This window comes from Amborella trichopoda, chromosome 5, assembly GCF_054954075.1.
Source record: "Amborella trichopoda isolate Santa Cruz 75 chromosome 5, AtrichopodaSantaCruz75HAP2 v2.0, whole genome shotgun sequence".
NCBI lineage: Eukaryota > Viridiplantae > Streptophyta > Magnoliopsida > Amborellales > Amborellaceae > Amborella > Amborella trichopoda.
The window spans coordinates 9,272,961-9,294,856 of NC_142340.1; the positions used below are offsets into that span (position 1 = coordinate 9,272,961).

General features: G+C 35.1%; 1 protein-coding gene and 1 pseudogene across 1 annotated transcript; both read left to right on the forward strand.

The window, feature by feature from the left end:
• The first annotated feature begins 1,886 nt into the window (after positions 1 to 1,886).
• Positions 1,887 to 3,068, forward strand: LOC18443708 (protein SCARECROW). The gene has a single exon (XM_006853890.2). The coding sequence runs from the start codon at positions 1,887 to 1,889 to the stop codon at positions 3,066 to 3,068; it is 1,182 nt and encodes a 393-aa protein (XP_006853952.2).
• A 13,265-nt stretch (positions 3,069 to 16,333) lies between these two features.
• LOC148781938 (scarecrow-like protein 23) lies at positions 16,334 to 21,678 on the forward strand (annotated as a pseudogene).
• The last annotated feature ends 218 nt before the right edge of the window (positions 21,679 to 21,896 follow it).

Consider the following 21,896-nt stretch of genomic DNA (forward strand, 5'->3'; position numbering starts at 1 on the left):
AAACTTAGATAGTTTTTTGAGAGAGATAGAGAGTACTTAGAGGCAAACTTTAAGCTTTATTTCTATTTTTGTTTGGAGAAAAAATAAATCAAACAAAATTATTCCAACACCACTCGAAACTCATTCCAGATCATATTACATCTCTAGAGCTTTCTAACGGTCCAAGAATCGCACAAATCAGACCCCCAAAACCAAGTTGGAAGCTTTGAGATAAGCAGATGAAAAATACTCTAATATCCCTATCTGGCTGCACACCGCCCGAGGCATTGGGCTACGGAAGGAGGCCAGCCTCGCGCATGGGCCACGCAACGCAATCCGTGATGCACCACTCGAGGTGCAATTCCTCGTGCAGTCTGATGTGCCCAATCAACACCTGACCTTTTCCCCGATGGGTTTGACTTATTTTCAATCAGAAAATTTAGAATTTTTTTAATTTTTTTACTCAATCTGAGCCCTTAGATTGAATTGACCTAATTTCAAATTTTGTTGTAAGAAATGTCAATGTTGATCTTAAAAATCTACTTCACATCTAATCATGAAATTTAAAATACAAAAAATGATACAGCGAGAGAAGATCTACAAACAGATGAAAATTTTCAGATGGACAGTCTAGATAAAGTAATACAAAATATAGTATTTTTGGCATACATATCGAGATCGAGATGATGTCTTAAAGGGTTTTCTAGTACTAGAATTACCTTTCTTAGTAGATTGTTGAGGAGTGCCTTTTATCAATAGTATAAGGTCGCAACAACCTGTGTAAACTTTTTCCATTAATCAATTCAAACAATTCTGGAGAATTCCTTATCACCCCTAAATTATATTAAAAATTTCAAAAATACCCTTATGAATAGTAACTCATGCACAATACCATGAACAATAATTCATAAATAGTAAAAATAAATCGTAAATAAAAATTGAAGTATTAAGATGATGTGAGCATGGAACCATCATGACTGCATCAAAGGCTACCTTGCCCATTGACCATTTCAACATGACTGCATCCAAGGCTAGATTGTCCCCATAGGGTTGGCCCAAGCCAAACAAAAAAATATAAAAATCAAAGAAAAACATAAAAAAAAAAGAGAGCTGGACCGAACAGCGGTGCCATTGGCCCTAGCCCAGCCCTTGGGCTACAGTTTGTGGCCTAGACCATACTTTTTTAGGGCCAGGTTGCCGAGCCCATGCCAGCCCTACAATCAACCAACAGCTACATGCCTAAAGACTCTACGGTCTATAGTATAATCCCTGTAGTTTATACTACTCATAAACACCTCAAGCCCGTTATCGATGTTTACTCTAAATCCAAGGACGGTCTCATCCAACCATAGGCCACAATATGTTTTCAACCAAGCCATCAAGAGAGCCAAAAGCCGAGCCGAGGAGATCCGGCCGGGCCGGGCCATATTCTCGCTATGCTGATCTACGTAGAAGGAAACGATGGTTTCCTATTTCACCTACCAAAAATAAGATCCAACAAATGCAATATATCATTCTTTCTTCACCTTTCTAATTAGAAAGCCAAACGCTAGAGGAAAGGAGGAAAATAATGAGAAGAGCCCACCCTCTCCTCCCCTTGCATTTTTCGGTAACTTTTTCAGGCTAATTCCCGGAAAGAGCCAAAAACCAGACCCAAAATCTTCATTTTCTCGTTCACCATGATCCAGAGCTACTTGCGATGATCTCGAGATTGATACTATGATCCAAATAATGGATGTGACCAACCGTGGATCCAACTCCTAGCTCCACCTGCAGGAATTTATCCAGCTTCGCGGGAATCTGGCGTCAAGATAAAGCGCCACCATCCCAATTTTCCGGGATCTTCATCCAGTAGACACGATCAAGATTCCGGAAAAGCGTAAACGTGCTCACCGGAAAACAAGCAAATGCAAAGGACAGGCAACACCAGAAAAGAAACACCAAACTATGCAATAGAAGATGAAGAATGTTTGGGACTGAGGCTCGTCGGGATGTTATTACAATGTGCTGAGGCGGTAGCCATGGACAATTTGGACCTTGCCGCGTCCATCTTGCCCGAGATCACGCACTTAGCATCACCGTTCGGCTCACCTGCCATGCGAGTAGCCGCGTACTTTTCAGATGCTTTGCAGTCCCGCCTCATGAGCTCGTGGCTCGGCATGTATGCACCATTGCCATCTTACGCGCTCGAGCCCTTCTCACAGAGGCTCTTGAATGCATTCCAAGCCTACAATGCAATTTTGCCATTGGTGAAGTTCTCGCACTTCACGGCCAACCAGGCCATTGTTCAAGCAGTGTCTCAGGTATCGAGAGTTCATATTATCGACCTCGACATAATGCAAGGGCTGCAATGGCCGGGACTTTTCCACCTACTTTCGACGTGCTCCACAAGCCCGCCGTCAGTCAGAATAACCGGATTTGGCTCATGTGCACGGGAACTAGCAGCCACAGGTGAGCGGCTCTCTGTGTTTTCGGCGTCGCTTGGGCTGGCGTTTGAGTACACAGGGCTAGTGTGCCGGGCAGGTGAAGTTCGGGACCTGGCACGGCTCAAGCTACAAGGGGGGGAGACCGTGATCGTGAACTGGGTCCACCATTATATGTATGATGTCACTGGCTCCGATGCTGGGCTACTGAAACTGCTCCATTCCGTGAAGCCACGGCTCATCACGATGGTCGAGCAAGATGTCAGCCATGGAGATGGAGGTGGTTTTCTTCGCCGATTCGTCAATGCCTTGCACTACTACTCTGCCTTGTTCGACGCTCTGGGATCAATGCAAGACAGCATGAATCAAGACAGGAATATCGCAGAGCAGCAGGTTTTGGGGAGAGAGATTAAGAACATCGTGGGAGGGGGGGGGCGGAAGAGGAGCGGTGAGATGGTGGTGGAGAGATGGGGAGCAGAATTGGGGAAATTGGGGTTTAGGGGTGTGTCGCTGAGGGGGAGCGCCGCCGATCAGGCCAGGCTTTTGCTGGGTATGTATCCATGGCAGGAAGGGTACAGTGTGGTGGAGGAGGGCGGTTGTTTGAGGGTGGGGTGGAAGGATTTGGCTTTGCTCACAGCTTCGGCATGGGAGCCTTGTGTAATGTGATGGAGGGGGCTTCTTCTCTCTCTACTTCGCATGGTATGGTGCGAGAGAAGGTAGGTGACAGACGGTGGGATGTGAGAAAGGGTTTCCACGTGTTTTCTTTCTTCTTCTTCTTCTTTAATAAATCTCTCATTCAATAGTGTTTAGTTTCGATGGATAGATTATTACTGTTTTATTGTCTTCCATTTTCGTAGACACTGGTTGTTTATTCTTACTACTCTCTCTCTCTCTCTCTCTTATTTTTAGTTCTGCGTGGACTGCTTAGTTGCGGGGATAATGGCTCTCTCTCGACTACCCAACACGTGGCAATAATAACGCACACTCTCTGTCAAAAAAAAAAAAAGGATTTCTAATGATCCGCTGTCCCACGGATCATGAGCATGCATGCATACGAAGGACAAACAATTAGTACATTTGAATTGTGACATATAAACATGCGGTTTGTATAGCGCCGCCACACGGATGGATTTTTCACGTGACCCAATAAAGAGAAACAGTAACCCAACCACGCAGCCGGTCTTTTTTTTCTTTTTTTTTCGATAAAGGGCGGTCCACCGGTTTCAAAAGGCAATATTACTAGATTTTAACGCTCCGACAAGGCGGTTCGATATTAGGTATTACTGGATTCCAGGGCTTCGGTACTATGTAAAGGGCAGTTTGGCTCTACTCATTTTCGGTATGGTAGTTGTCTTATGTCGGTCCGGTATTTAAGTTTTTGTAAACAATGGTCCGACAATACAATGGTGCGCTCAGTCAATATGCTACCATAGTTAACAATTTGGGTACTATCAATAAATCGGCTCACCATAAAATCGGAAATAAATCATTTTTATTTTAAAAAGCAGGATGAAAAAATGGGGTAAAAAAATATGGATCGGCAAAAATACTTCAGATATCTCTAATATATCGGATTAGGCTCAAAAAATCGGAGTAAAAAAAGTAGATAAATTTATAATAGCAAAAATTTTAAAATTATAAAAATATAAAAATTATCTCAAAGCTATCAATAACTAATTCGTCCATAAAAACTTTACTAGACTAATATAATTGAGTCAATTAATTTAAATGCCTCGACACTCTCATCCAATCATCTAATATTAAATACATAATTAACTAGTATATACCAAAAAAAAATGTACCATATAAATATACCCTTTAAATATTTTCAGAAACATCCCACCTACTTATTTCATACCAAAAACAAATATAGTATATAAATTTATTCATTAAATACTTTAACTATAGTATGGTGACAAACATACTACATAAATTCATTAAACACTTAATACATCACACCAACTTAGTTGGTTCCAAAAAAGAGTTCACGATTTTTGTTTTCTCATTACAATGATTTAACTATAGTACGGTGAGTATGATCACTACATAACTATGATTAAAGTTTTGTAAATTTCTTTAATTGAAAATAAGCTCTTTGAAACTTGGGTTTCACATGTGTGTGTTTACGGTTTAGAGAGAGAGAAGGATGAAGGATGAGGCTCATACCCATTAGGGTTCATAGAGAGAGAAGAAAGAAGTAGGAAAAGTTCATCAGCTATGGTTTATAGAGAGAGAAGAAGGAATAAAGAAGAGTTCATCGGCTTCACAAACCCTAATGGAAGATGCTCTTATTGATTCTTAGAAAGAGTAAAAGAAAGGAAGATGGGATACTGATTTGGGATAGTTTGAAGATGATTTTTCTCTGATTTGAGTTGTGGTTGTTTAAAAAAAAGTCCTAACTATACTGAGTTGTTGTTTTAGAAAAAGCCCTAATTATACTTATTTGTAAAGAGGCCTTAACTGACTTTTTGATTTGTGAAGACCCTAACTGATTTTTAAAAAAAGAAAAGAAAGAGGGTTTTTCATTTTGTTTGGGAAACAAGAAGTTGGGAGGATTGCTTGCTCCTGTAGCTATATTGTTTATCTTTGTTATGACATAAATCAAAAACTTGTACTCACACTCTCTGCTTCTCATTCATCACTAAAAGACTATGTTTTGAGCTCTAATTGTGCCATAAATATTATTTTTACAAAAACAATTATCACAAATAATAACAAAAATATGCATGTATATGATTTTTTTTAGATAGTGATTTACTTTACAAAATGATTTGCTATAAACAGTATTATTTCATTTATACAATGATTTTCCATAATAACAACTTTGTTTAAATTTAAAAATAGGGAAAAAAAATCGTACTTTCAATCTGCAATTGTGGCATTGAAGAACACTGGGGATAAAAATATGCATTTTTGGTTTTTTTTTAAATAATTTTTTTTTTCAAAAGCATGAAAGTAGCATTGGCCCCAATACACGAACAGGGAAAAAAATTATTGGTAAAAAAAGATACGATTTGTTGGCCTGACCTTTTCAAAAGGTCGCCGTTTAAAACTGTTTCCATAAAATGTCGATTTTTTGAAAAAATCGCCGATTAAACCTACCGTCTATGTGTGCTACTGGGTCCAAAAGACAATGTCAAATCTTTTCAAAATTATTTTTGTGTACGAGAAGAGCATTTATATCTAAAAAACGACTCTTTTCCTTGGGGGTATTTGCATAGAAGATTTTTTTTGAGAAAAAAAATTAGGTTGGGATAAGTTACATAGAAAGTTTGGTATTGAAGATTTTTTTTTTTAATTTTCCATAACTTTTTTCCTTCCTTTCTCTTTCTAACTTTTCAACCCCAATACTGTCTCCATTTTCATCCTCTCTCTCCCTACCGCCAGATCTCCTGCATACCCATCACAACTATTCTGCTCTCGAATTCACTTTCCCTCTCCGTCCTACTCCAACCCTTGCTTCTCTCTTCCTCTCTGATCTCCCACCCACCCTTTCCTTCAACCCTGCAAAGCCCTTCCTTAACAATAGCTTCTTTCTCTCGATCCTCACGTTACCCAAAATCTACCAAAGTTTTACGGATATCATCTCTCCAAATGCTTCATGTAGATATTCAAGAACACAACAACGAATACAATGTAGAGTTGTGGCTTTTTGCTGATCTTTCGAGAAAAGATAGATCCAATTCTCCCCGTTTTCTCTTCAACGTACCGTTTTTCTCTCTCTATCGGCTATTGTCTCTCTACTGACCATCAATATACCATTAAGAGACAGGGTGCGGTTTCGATAAAGTTGCAATGTTAAACAATTCAATTAAAGCGCACCTCCAAATTTTATCATAACATGTAATTTTATTGTAGATTTTTTTAGGATTATCTTAAAAACAATTTTTACATCTAATTAAAAAACTCTAAACTCCAAAAATGGTTACAATCAAATAGATCTATAAACATATGAAAATCTCGAAAATGGATAGTCTAGATAATGTTTTACAAGATGTACTATTTTTTGGATTAAAAAACTTTTTTTTTTAATATTTATACATCTCGATATTGAGATGATCAATTAGAATGTTTTTCAACATTAAAACAGCTTTTTCGATAGACTTTTGAGATGCATCCATGATTCTACATTTTAGGGTTGCAAAATAAAATAAACTTTTTCCTTGTGAGACATAGTAATAGAACTATAGAAACAAAAGCTTTCTCAGGTCCCAAGGGTGTAGAGGAATCTAAAAAACGAAACATAACTACCAGAGAAAAAAGAGTGAAGCGAATGTTGTTAACAACCAGAAAAAAAATAAATAAAATAAATAGTAAAGCGAATGTTTTTAGTCAAAAAGATTTACGTCAATCCTTGTTTCATTATTTTTCCTTGATTCATTATTTCCTTGTTTCAAGGGAACTTGTAGATTTTTCAGATTTTTTTTATCCGAATCGGAGCGACTTAGGTGAGTCCAAGCCTGATTTCATAAAGTTTTTAAATCATTGGTTTCACAAATAATTACCCAAATCGCTTTTGGATCCGCTCTACAATGGAATCCAAATGCTGAATAATCCGCAGGAATAAGTTTGCAATGATGACGTACTACGTCCCCTCTGCTCAATAAAGGAAGACGTTTGGTGTTACTTCAATGGCAAGGAGTGATTTACATAATTAACCCCCAAAACAAAACAAAAAAGAGTGATTTACTTACGTACTCTAAAATCATTCTTAAAAATATAAAATGGTCCATTTATAGTGATTTACACACTTTCCCTGGGGCATTGTCCTACTAAAAAAAAATTAAAAGAAAAAAAAATTAAAATTCGGACCGAGGATTCCATCCTCACACCGAAGGGAAATTTAAAAACAATAAGAGTTAATTACATATGGAGCCTAAAAAATACGAAGAATACGAGATGCTCTCTTTTTAGCAAAAAAATTACCAGATGGTCAACACATGGGTTTTTTTTGTATTTCCAAGTTTGCCCTAACAGTATGAGGTTGAAATTATTGGACCGCTTTATTTTTTCAAAACTTTGTTGTTCGAGGTTGAAATTATCAGACTACTTTACTTCTTTCAAAACTCAAGTTGCGGTCCAAGGTGGAAATACTCGGACTGCTTTATTTTTTTCAAAACTTAAATTGTGGTTCGAAGTTTAAATTCTTGGACCACTTTATTTTTTCAAAAACTTAAAAGAGGTAGAGAGAGAATATGCCACAAGATTTCTCTTAATCTTTTAATCTCATAATCCCTGAGTTTGTCCAAAATTTATGGGCTCAAACTAGTTGTTCCCTTTGGATTTTATCGCATAACTGTGACTTCAGAGAGGAAGAGAAAATACGCCACAAGAGAGAAAACATTTTTCAGTTTTTCAAGAACCGAAATTAGTGTATTTTAGGTTGTCGAACAATTGAAAAAACTTTTAATTCTAGTCGTTCAACAACCGAAAAAAAGTAAATTCGTATTTTTTTAAAATTTTTATTTTGACATGAAAAAACAAGCACGGTTGTAATAACATAAATTATTTGATAAAACTGTAATAACGGAAATTACAACTGATATATATATAATTTTTCCTTATAAATATAATATAACCTTCATTTTGGTTATTGTGAATGTCAAATGTTGGATTGATTCTCAAATGTCACTTCTAACCGGTCTGCCCTTTTGCCGTGTATGAATTGGATACAACACATTATTATATATAACGAGATCCTTTTAGACACGTTTGACATATTATTATTATGTATAACGAGTTCCCTTTTAAACGTAGTTTTAGTAGGTTGATCCTTTATTTTTCAATATACTAATCGCAAAACAATTATGAGCGACTTTCTCTCTAAATGTAAAAGAGTTTCATGAAAGAGAGAGTTGGAAGCAAACTTTAAGCTTTACTTTTATATTTGCGTGTGGGGATAAAATACAATCAAACATACTATGTATATCGATGAAAAATATAACAACCTACTATTGAATAGAGACCGACCAAGTTTTTGGAAGATTATTCAATAAATAATTATGTAAATGTACATGAAAAGTGATATTACATATAGGGCTTATAGAAAACAATAATTTATTGTTAATTACGAGTTTCAAAACAAATTTTTGGCTACCTTTTTCCTGATGGTCCATTTTGCTTTTGTGCTACCATTGGACCACTACCTTTTTAACCTCCTTTCATTTTAGCTCTCTCTCCACAGTCATAAAACGTCATAAAGGTTGCAATCGTTATGCTTCCATCATCATTTGTTGCAAGCACTTGCTTCATCTTCCTCCCATATTCTACATTACTTAGGAAAAGGTCCTGTGTATAGTGTATGACAAATATAAAAAGAGCCTTGTCCGAGCTGAGTTTCTCGGGTCCAGCCCAAAATAAAAATAAAAGGAAATTATATATTATAGAGCCGTCATTTTCGATTATAGTGAACGCCAAATGTTGGTTTACTTATCATCTCTCGGAATACTTCTTGGTGAGCGGTCTTTGGGTCAATTCTTTTATCAAGAGTGCTTTTCGGATGTTTATGTATTAGGATCAATTTGAAGGTTTTCATCTTATTTTGTATTTTAATTTTAATTTTTCAATCTAAATATTCAAATCACTTGAAATTTTAGACGTATATTATTTAAAAATAGAAGAATCTAATAAAAATATCAAAAAAATAATTTACAATAAATAAATTGAACAAAATACCTTTGAAACTTTTTTAGGATATTTTGTTCAATTTATTTTTTGTTAATTATTTTTTAAATATTTTTATTAGGTACGCCTTGATGAGAAGAATAAACATCTAAAATTTCAAGTTATTTGGATTTATAGAAAAAAATTAAAATTCAAATACGAAATAAAGTCATAACCGTCCATCAGATCGGCCCAAATTTAATTTGAACCATTGAGCTCATATGTAGATATGAGCAAGTAGGCTAACCTCAATATCAATATATATATATATATATATATATATATATATATATATATATATATATATATAAGATGAGATTAGCCCACTAGCTCATATGAACATATGAGCCCAATGGCTCATATATAAGAAAAATATGAGATTAACCCACTAGCTCATATAAATATATGAGCTCAACGTCTCAAATTGAATTTGGGCCGATTTGACGATCACGGATGTCCGGTAGTATTTGGATTTTAGTTTTTTTTTCTACAAATCTAAATCACTTGAAATTTTAGACGTGTGTTCATAAAAAATAAGTGAATCTTCGAAAAATATTAAAAAATTATTTTATATGAAATAAATTGACCATCGAAAAGTTTCAGAGGGTATTTTGATCATTCTATTTTTCATGAATAATTTTTTTCATATTTTTATTAGGCACGCCTTGATGAGAATAATACACACTTAAAATTTTAAGTGATTTGGACATGTTAAAAAAAAAAAAAATTCAAGCATTACCGAACATCCGTGATCGTCAGATCGGCCCAAATTCAATTTGAACCATTGAGTTCATATGTAAATATGAGCAAGTAGGCTAACTTCAATATATATATATATATATATAAAGATGAGATTAGCCCACTAGCTCATATGAACATATGAGCCCAATGGCTCATATTGAATCTGGGCCGATCTGACGATCACGGATGTTCGGTAATGCTTGAATTTTTTTTTTTTTTAACATGTCCAAATCACTTAAAATTTTAAGTGTGTATTATTCTCATCAAGGCGTGCCTAATAAAAATATGAAAAAAATTATTCATGAAAAATAGAATGATCAAAATACCCTCTGAAACTTTTCGATGGTCAATTTATTTCATATAAAATAATTTTTTAATATTTTTCGAAGATTCACTTATTTTTTATGAACACACGTCTAAAATTTCAAGTGATTTAGATTTGTAGAAAAAAAAACTAAAATCCAAATACTACGGGACATCCGTGATCGTAAAATCGGCCCAAATTCAATTTGAGACGTTGGGCTCATATATTTATATGAGCTAGTGGGTTAATCTCATATTTTTCTTATATATATATATATATATATATATATATATATATATACAGTAAGAGTCACAGTATTACTGTAGAAACCTACTTAAATTTACATCTAAGAAAGTTGGTTCGAGAGTTAAGGCAAGTGACGAATGAACTCTAGGCAAAGTACCAGCCAAGGCCAGGAAGAGCCGCTTAGGGGAACACGTTGGACCCTTGGTAGTTCAGATTGTCATTATCCGTAACCTACAGATGGCAAATTTAATTAAGAATCTTAAAGGTAATACAGTAACTCAAACTCAAACATTAGGAGTTAAAAATAAGGAAGAGATAGTCATCAATGATGTTGAAAAACATATACAAAACTGGAATATTCCCAAAGTACCGATAAAAGATATTTATAAAAAAGGAACATTTAAATTTAAACTTGGATATGCAATTAAAACAGTAGAAGAAAGTCTATCAGTAACTCAAAATCAAGAAGACTTCCAACTGTTATCTAGAAAAATAATTGAAAAACATAAAGAAAATAATTATAAGTATTTACACATTGGATTAATTCAAATAGCCATAAAACCGTTAACTCGTTTAGGGTTAAACACCTCAGTGCTCGTATGCCTAAGAGATACGAGGCACAATAAGTTTTCGGACTCACTCCTTGGCATGGTTGAATCCAGCCTTTGTAGTGGACCCATTTATTTTAACTGTTTTCCAAATTTTTCTGTTTCATTAACCGATCATAATATTTTAGATATATTAACAATAAATCTGAAAACCCATGGATTTAATATGACTCATGGTTCTCAAAATTTAGCTATCGTATATCGTATCTATTACAAAGTAATGAATACTCTTTGTCTTAATATTATGCAAACAGATAAGAAGGATCAAACCATATCATTCCAAACTAATATAGAAAAATCAAACACTATTATAACCAAAACCATTACTTGGTCAGCTATTATTCCTACCACAATCATGGGCACTTCAAAATGCAAACCAACCCAAAGAAGTACCTGTGAATAATATTCTCAATCAAATAATAGAACATCAGGATGGAAATATTGAAATCAAATTTCAACAATCTAGAATACAATATGACATAGAAATTAATAGGAAAAGGATTAAAAAGTCATTAGTACCTGCAAGAAAATCTTGTCATACAACCCCAGATGTTATCATCCTTTCTTCTTCATCAATACCTACAACATCTTCAGACTTACAACTACAAGGAGTAAAACGAACAGCTGATCACGTAGTCATTCCCACATATACATCTAAACCTGATATAGCAGATTTTAACATACTCACTTTACAAGTTGAGGAAGATATAAATATCGACGAATACTTAGAAGCATACTTAGCTCATAAATTAGCAAAAAAGAAGAAAAAGGTAGATATTGACTATATAAAACAAGATTATCTAGCCCCAGAAAATAAAAGTATTAGAGGTATCTTAAAACTTTCGAACCTAAATTAGTAGAATTATTTCATAAAAAATACAATAAATTCCTGAAAAAGGAAATAGAAACAAAAGGATTTTTTATATGGTTACAAGAAATTTGTACCCAATATAACATTAAAATTCCTCAATTTAATATTATTCAAACAATTGAAGAAAAAACTTATATAAGTACAGATGAGACTACGACGTCTAATACCATCCTCCTGTCAAATGTATTATACTCAAAGGTGTCAATACCCCACCAATAAAAGGTGAACCACCTCAATCCCTATATGAAATTATTGCAACACCTTATAAAGTTGTACCCAATGATATAATAAAAAAGCATGAATTAATACCACATATCATTGAGCAAAACAATTATATCAATTTATATATGCAATCCTTAGGAAAACAAGTCGAAAGAATAAGATTGGTCACTCCTCAACCTAAAGGAGTAACTCCTCCTATTTCTAAAGCTGTTTTATTCAAACCACCTCCAGAACTTAATAAAACCAAATTCCATATAGGCGAAGATAACAAAACTCTCATGGATCAATTAATATCTAAATTAACTCAATTAGATATCAAAGGTATTCCTTCTCCAAAATTAAATACTCCTATACCAATATCCAGTATTTCTATACCTCTATCTACTATTCCAGAATCATCAGATAACGGCAAATTGAAGATTCCTGAGCATGAAACGCTAATGCTTCAGGAAGAAGAACCAATAATTGATGATACTTTAGACAATAGAGAAACTGCATTTATGGATACTTCAACTAATGATCTCAATAGAATAGCATATGGTAAAACATGGAAACCAATAACAGCTTTACCATATTATAAGCGACCTACACTTGTTGATGTCCAATTAGAAGAAGATGCTATCCAACAGGCTGTTTCCTATTCAGAAAGATCAATTATCAATTGGACAATAAATGGCCTATCAGATCTAAAAATATTAGATGTAATGAGACATATGACTATGTTTGCTTCAGCAAATAAAATGACTGGCAATCCTGATCAAGAGGTTGCCAAAGCAATAGTCAATGGCTTTATTGGCTGGTTAAGAGACTGGTGGGATTTCTATGTTGATGATGAAACCAAAAATAGAATCCTCACCAATACAAGACAATGGACCGCCAGAAATGAACAAAATCAAGAAATAATCTATACTGAAAGTGATGCAGTAAACACCTTGATATATACTATTACCCTTCATTTCATAGGAAGTACAGCTTTATTAGCGGCAAGATCAAAAGATCTGCTGTCCAATCTTAGATGTCCTACTCTATCTCATTATAAGTAGTACAAGGATGTATTCTTTTCCAGATTACTTATAAGAGAAGATTGTCAGTTAGACCATTGGAAAGAAAAATTTATTGCTTGTCTACCTTATCTATTTGCAGAAAAAGTCAAAGAAAGACTTAAAAAGAAACATAATGGAGTTATCATCTATTCTGCATATACACTTAGAGAATTATCCGCAAAAATATTTGCTGAAGGATTAGCATTATTTACGAATCTCAAACTAAAAAGACAACTTGATAAACAACAAATTATTAAGCGTAAAGAGCTTGGTGATTTTTGTGAACAATTTGGTTATCATTTAGACAGAAAAAATAATAAACTTAAAAAATTACATAAAAAAAAGAAAAAATATAAGGATAAATATAAAAAGGATAAAGTACATAAAAAATATGAGAAATCTAAACATCAGAAATTCATAAAAAAGTTTTCTCCTAATAGTAAAAATAAAAAGAAAATACTAGTCTGTTATAAATGTGGAAAACTTGGCCACTATAAACATCAATGTAAAGTAAAACAAGAAATAGATGCTTTACAACTAGATGGGTCATTAAAATTACAGTTATATCAAATTATCAACTATGATTCATCATCCTCAAATACAGATTCTACCACATCACTCATAGGAAATATTAACGATGATGATTTTCTATGGACAGAGTCATCAGATTCTTCAGATTCCTCTACTGATACAGAATCATCTGATCCAATGCAAAAATCTAACTGTGCTTGTCCAATTCCTTCACATAATCTTCATATGCTTACCCAAGAAAATAATCTGATTTTGGATCTTATAGAAAAACTAACAGATCCAGAGGAAAAAAGATCTGTTATCACAAAAATTTATAAATTTAGCTAAAATAAAAGCAAAAACACCTCCTATCAGTAAAATACCTGATGAATATAATTTTGCCTCTATTATGAAAAGAGTTAGTGAATCACACCTCACTAAGCAAAAAGAGCCTTCTATTTCAGAACTCAAACAAGAGATCAATGAAGTAAAGAAAGAAATACATTAGTTGAAAAATAGAATCAAAATATTAGAATTACAGAATCTATCTAACCTTAATTCAGACACAGACGAAGTAAAATTTAATCATCTTGTCACAACATATAGTCCTGATCCTCCATACATTCCTGATCTTCCAGAAGATACTCCAGAACCTTCAGGAATGAAACCACTTCTAATAACAGAACAACCTACTTCTGTTAACCTTTTGGACAAAATTATAATCCAGAAATGGTTTGTTCAAGTAACAATCATAGTAGCAGAAGATTATCGATTCCAAACATCGACGTTAATCGATTCAGGAGCTGATTTAAACTGTATCAATGAAAGACTTGTACCAACAAAATATTTTGATAAAACAACTCAAATCTTAAATACTGTGGATGGAAGCAGACTCTTTATAAACTATAAATTATCTAATGCCTCAGTATGCAATAATCACCAATGTATCCAAACACCTTTTATCATGGTCAAAGGTCTAAGTTAAGCAGTTATTCTTGGAGTCCCATTTCTTACCTTATTAAATCCATTATCCATAGATCATATAGGAATTACATCAAGTTATCAAAATGTTCCATTACATTTTGAATTTATTCACGAACCAAAACTCAAAGAACTGAATAGTGTCAAAAGTCAATTACACAATAGAGAACAATTTCTATGTACTTTAAAACAAGAAATTAAGTATAAATATGTCGAAAAACAATTACAAAATCCTCTGATACAACAAAATATTCAACAATTTCAACACCAAATAGAAACTTCTATATGTAGTGAACATCCCAATGCCTTTTGGGAAAGAAAAAAACATAGTATCAGCCTTCCATATGAACCAGGATTTGATGAAAGACAAATCCCTACAAAAGCAAGACCAAATCAAATGAATACAACTCTATTAAAAATGTGTAGAAAAGAAATTGCTGAACTCCAAAATAAAAAACTTATTAGACCAAGCTTATCACCATGGAGTTGTGCAACTTTCTATGTTAATAAAAATGCTGAAAAGGCACGAGGAGTTCCTAGACTTTTCATCAATTATAAACCGTTAAATAAAGTTTTACAATGGATAAGATATCCAATTCTTAATAAAAAAAGATTTATTAGATCGAGTAGCCAATGCTGTATATTTTCCAAATTTGATATAAAATCAGGATACTGGCAAGTCCAAATTAAAGAAGAAGATAAATATAAAACAACATTCAATATTCCATTTGGTTAATATGAATGAAATGTCATGCCATTTGGATTGAAAAATGCTCCATCTGAATTCCAGAAAATAATGAATGATGCATTCAATGCTTATTATCAATTTATGATAGTTTATATTGATGATGTCCTTATCTTTTCTGAATCCATAGATGCCCATATAAAACATATCACTACTTTTATACATGCAGTCCGGTATGCAGGATTAGTTGTATCTACAAAAAAGATTACTCTATTCAAAACCACTATTAGATTTTTAGGACATAACATTTATCAAGGCACCATTATCCCTATATATAGATCAATACAATTTGCTGATAAATTTTCTGATCAAAATTTAGATAAAAAAGAACTGCAAAGGTTCTTAGGATGTTTGAATTATGTAATTGATTTTTATCAAGATGTTGCCATAGATGCTAAACCTCTACATGATAGATTAAAAAAGCATCCTCCACCTTGGACACATATTCATATCAAGGCAGTACAAATAATTAAACAGAAAGTCAAAACTCTCACTTGCCTTTCTCTTCCTCATCCTACTGCTTTCAAAATAATTGAGTGTGATACCTCAGAGTTGGGTTTAGGAGGAATCCTAAAACAACAGGTGGATGACCATGAACAACTTCTCAGGTATACTTCTAAAGCTTGGAATCCAACCCAACAAAATTATTCTACAGTAAAATAGGAATTACTTGCTATTGTCCATTGCGTTACCAAATTTCAAAGTGATAAGTTTCTTATTCGAACAGATTGTAAAGCCGCTAAGGATATTCTGCAAAAAGATGTTCAAAACCTTGTTTCCAAACAAATATTTGCTCGCTGGCAGGCTATACTCTCTGCCTTTGATTTTACTATTGAACACCTTTACGGTTCTTCTAATTCCCCAACTGATTTTTTAACCCGTGAATTTTTACAGGGGGGGCCACACTGACGCCAACGACGAAGAAACACCATTATCACTTGCACTACAGCTCTTTGCAGCTAATCAACATAATACTTTGTCCAATTCACCTACTCTTATGGGTTCTCGTTGCAATTCTTCCCGCAATGAGAAACGCCCTTTGCAAATAATATCATTTGAAGGTGAAAATCCGCCTTTGGCTACCCTTTCACCTTCCATTTCACCCAGTCATCAAATAACTTATCCAAAAGCTAATACATCCACTCCAGCCTATACTCCTGCTCAATCAAAGCCGATCCACAGGCCTAATGTTTTTCGTTCTCCATTCATTGAAAGAGCATATCTCATGGATATTACAATAGATGACCATCATACCCATATAGATCCCATCAAACTTGTTCCTTTATACCTCATCAACCATTTGAATCCAACCAATGGAGTAAAAACCTGTGAATACTATGAGGCTATTCTTCTGGAAGCAGGGTCCATCTCTGTTGTCTATTATTATCAACAGAATACCAAAGTAATTGAATATTCCAAAATGCAAATCAAGAAGTTGCTTTCTTATGAGGAGTGGGGTTGCAATCCCACTCAAGGCAAAAAACTAAATAATACTGAATTTTCGTATAAATATTATAAATATGTCGAGTACATAGAAGCCTGACATAAAGTATTTTATTATCAAAACTCAAATAATTCGAATAGCTAGTATATTCAATTTAGGTTACCAATTTTAGAACAATTCCCAAGTTGGTTTAAAAATTGGTTTTTAGTATGGGGATCGACTACTGAGATTTTACCTCCGGCTTTTCAAAAAGTGCAGGAACAATTTGTTCTCTTCAATAATAGTGATATCAATACAGACCATCACCTTTACTTTGTTGCACTATACCAACTCCCATGGATCATGAAGTGGGAATGTTCAATCTCTGTGAATAATACAGCCGATCATACCTACATTCCTCACATTGAAAAAACCATTTCAGTTAAATGGTGGGATATCTTCAATATGGATCCCACAACTATCGTGCCAAAAAGAATACCTCCACAAAAACCTATTTATAATCCCAATCCAAGTGGGTATAATATTGCCAATACCACCTTTGATTTCCCCACATACTTGAGAAATATATATATATATGGGCTGACCATATGTATACAAGTACAACACCTATTACGAGGTGCAAGTTAATTCAAGTGAAGAGCTTAAAAGAACAATGAACAGACCCAAAAGGATAAGATGAGAGAAAAAATGACTTGTAGATTCAATGAGAAAATGGCCCTTGATAAACCAAAATGATAGATCACGATTCTTGTAACCATCCTCAAACGCTCTTACGACAATGACGATGATATAGTAATATAGAGAACAATGAACATTGATAGAGAGGCGAATTGGGAAAGATAACAAATTAATAAGATTTACTCCTAAATCGGAAAAACAAGAAATGCAGGTGATATTGAAAGGCAGAAAAAGCAAAAGAGCCTTTGGCTTGCCCATGTTGCCCATGATTTCTTCTGCACCCTCAAGTTCCCCAACTATTTCTTTTTAAAATAGAAATACTACAAAACTCACTTTGCTTTTGCTACCATTTGTCTCAAATATCCATTGTGTTAGGTGGATTACTAAGCATTTGGGTGGCCAACACTCGAAATTTCTAAAGCTTTTTGACTTTTTGAATCTGTTTTTCATTGGCCAAAACACATTTCTAACGTGGGCTGTGGGCTATGAATCTATTATGAAGCCCCTTCTTTGTCTTGGTATTGGGAAGTGAGAAAGGATTTCAATTTTTTCTGTTATTGGGTAAGTATTTCCTTTTCTATTTTTTTTATTATTTTACTGTTTTTCTAAATTTTTAACTTTTATATTGATGAATACACTTTTCCCTATAACAGGGAAGTTATATACCTCTTCTGCATCCAACCATTCAATTTAGATGAAGTGAATCACTCATCATTGCTTCAAAGTATTTTATTTTTAGTTTTTTTTTCCATAAATTGTGTGATATGAAATTCATTTTTTGACATGTTCTTAATGGGGTGCACCTAAAGGAAATATTAAAAATAAATTTTCTATAAAATAATAACCAGAATATCCTTTTAAACTTTCAGAAATATTTTAACTATTTTATTTTATTAAGAGTCTTATTTTATATTTTTTTACAAGTGCAAGCTTAAGAGAGGGATGGACCCCGAAAATTTGGTCTCAAAATAGTATGGTTGTTTTTGTAGGATGATCCTTTATTTTTAAAGACAATCACGAAACATTTATATTAGAGGTACTTTCTCTCTAAATGTAGAACTTAGAGAGTTTCATGATGGAGAGATAGAGAGAAGTACTTAGAGGCAGCTTTAGTTCTATTTTTGCGTGTGGAGAAAAAATAAATCAAACAAATAATATATGCCCATGAAAAATAAAAACCTACTATTGATAGTGACTGTACAATTTTTTGAAAATATTATTAAAATAAATAATTATGTAAATGTACATGTAAATTGATATGAGACATAGGGATTATAAGAAATAATAATTTATGTTAATTAATTTTAAGTTTGAGTTTCCAAACAATTTCATGCTACCATTTTCTTGATGGTCCATTTTTCTTTTGTGCTAGGCATGAAGAAGAAAAACAATGAACGTATAGTAAGAGAAGAGGGGCTTGTACCTCAACAGAGAATTCAAAAGAGAAGACACATTTAACACGTTTTTTTCTACTTTATTTGTACTGTCAAATTGAGCTCTCGTGATCATGATCAATTTGAAAGCAAGATCAGTATTAATCGAGGTTCTAAGCATGCAATTTAGATGATGAGCTTCTTGATCTAGCTCTATCTTGAGGAAACACATCCAATTGCATCTCAAAATTAAACTGGTTAGGGGGTATGGACAACCCCCCTCAAAGTTCTAGTTAAAAGAATTCTTAAAACTTTCATTCAGAGTCTAAAGGACAACACAAACTTTAGTAGACCGTAGTACACTGAAACCTATTACAGTTATCGCAAAACCACCTGAAATTTATCCCAAATCATCGTAGACCTTGGGAGCATTTTAATGGTCCAAAAACCGCACAAATCCGACCCCTGAAGCCAAAGTTTGAAGCCTTGAGAGAAGCATGGGACAAAAAGACCATAATACCCCTATTCGGGTTGTACACTGCCTGAGGCATTGGACCGTGTGACGTGACCCATGACACAATGCACAAGGCACAACCCGATGTGCCCGACCCGGCCCTATCCTTTTTCCTTAAAGGGTTTTTTATTACCGGAACGACCTTTTTTAGTAGATAGTTGAGAGTGCCTTTTTGCAATAGTATAATCTTGCAACTACGTGTTCCATTAATTCCAAACAATTCTCAAGAACTCAGCACCACACGTAAATTATATTAAAAATCCCAGAAAAGCCTTTATGAATAGTAAAAAAAATAAAAAATAAAACATAGTAATAATAAAATGGAAGCATCGAGATGATATGAGCATGACATCAATATGACTCATCAAAGGCAAGCTTGCCCATCAACATGACCGCATCGCTTGTCGCCATGGGGTTGGACCCAAGCCAAAAAGCAAGGAAATCAAAAAAAAACAAGAAAATAAAATAAAAATAAAAGAGAAAAAAAGCCGGGCTGAAAAGGGCCACGCCGAACAAAAATGGCATTGGCCTTACCCGGACTCTTGGGCCACAGTTTGTGGCCTAGGCCCTACTTTTTTTACAACAGGCCGCCCCGAATTGTACCAAATATACAATCAAGTGATCAACCAAAAGCAAGATGCCTGTAGACCCTAGGGTCTGCAGTATAGACTATGCTACTCATTCACACCTCTAGCCCGTTATCCATATTTTCCTTAAATCCAAGGGTGGTCTCATCCCCAACCAAGCCATCACGAGAGCCAAAAGTCAAGAGTTAGGGGAAAACAGGGAAATAATGATATGATATGAGCCCATCCTTTCCTCCCCCTCCCTTCTCTTTTCCGGGGACCTTTTCCTGCCAATTTCCGGGAAATAGCCAAAAACCAGACCCAAAATCTTCATTTTCTCATTCACCATGATCCAAAGCTATTTGCCATGATCTAGAGATTGATACAATGATCCAAACAATTCATGAGGAATTCAACCAAGTTTGCCTGAATCTGGCGTCGAGACCAAGCGCCACCACCCAACCCAGTTTGTCGGAATCTTCATCCGGGAGGGAGGCACGATGAAGATGCTGGAAAAGTGTAAAGGAGCTCACCAGAAAACAAACAAATGCAGAGGAAAGCTGACACCCGAAAGAATGCAAAATCGCATTGGAGGCTTGGAATGCATTCAGGAGCCTATGCGAGAAGGGCTTGAGCGCGTGTGACCGCAGCGGCGAGTAAATGCCGAACCACGAGCTCACGAGGCACGCCTGCAGAGCATCTGCAAAGTATTCTTGTTTTAAAAAAACAAAAAAAAAGGGAAAGAAGAAGATCAAGAATCTTCGGGTCTGAGGCTCCATGGGCTCTTATTACAGTGTGCTGTGGAGGTAGCCATGGCTAATTTGGACCTCGTCGCCTCGACGAGATCACCCACTTAGCATCGCCATTTGGCTCGCTCGTGGCCTCGTACTTTGCAGATGCTTAGCAGGCGCGCCTCGTGAGCTTGCGGCTTGGCATTTACACACGGGTGCGCTCGAGCCCTCCCTCCTCGCAGAGGCTCTTGGATGCATTCCAAGCCTACAATGAGATTTTGCCATTGGTGAACTTCTCGCACTTCACGGCTAACCAGGCCATTGTTCAGGCAGTTTCTCAAACGTCGAGAGTTCATATTATCGACCTCGTCATAATGCAAGGGCAGCAATGGCCCACTTTCTTTCGATGCGGTACAGCGCACGAACAGCCACAGGTGAGCGGCTTTCTGAGTTTGCAGGGTCGCTTGGGCAGGCGAAGTTGGGGACCTGGCATGGCTCAAGTTACGAGCAAGGGAGACCGTCATAGTGCACTGGGTCCACCACTGCCTGCTGCATTCCATGAAGCCACGTCTCATCACGATGGTCGACCAAGATTTCAGCCGTGGAGACGGAAATGGTTTTCTCGGCCGATTCCAAGATGCCTTCCACCACTACTCCGCCTTGTTCGACGCTCTGCGATCGATGCAAGACAGCATGAGTCAAGACAGGTATATCGTAGAGCAGCAGGTTTTGGAGAGAGAGATTAAGAACATTGTGGCGGTTGGCGGGCCGAAGAGGAGAGATGGGCAGCAGAATTGGGGTTTCTGGGAGCGTCGCTGCCCGCCGATCAGGCCAGGCTTTTGCTGTGTATGTAGCCATGGCAAGAAGGGTAGAGCGTGGTGGAAGAGGCTGTGGTGGAAGGATTTGCTTTTTTCTCTCTCTACTTCTTATCATGCACCTGGTGTGAGAGAAGGTAGAAGGCAGGTGAGGATGGGGATTTGAGAAATGGTTGTCTACTTTTTTTTTTCCTCTCATAAATATTTCATTTTTCTTGGGATGGATTCTGCTTTTTCTCACTCTAGATTGAGCAAATTTAGTATTTTGATGGATAGATTGCATAAAGCCGAGGCTCTAATCAATCAAAATAGAGAGTACCTTCAAATAGTATTTGAGAAATATGATATATATTTTTATTTCTAATTATAAAATTTCAAACTCAAAAAATAACATTGTTTGAACAAATATATGAAAACTAATCTTAAAAATTGACGATAA

Bases quoted from the DNA above. Each gene is read 5' to 3' on its own strand.
- LOC18443708 (XM_006853890.2), top strand. From the start codon at position 1,887: ATGCAAAGGACAGGCAACACCAGAAAAGAAACACCAAACTATGCAATA.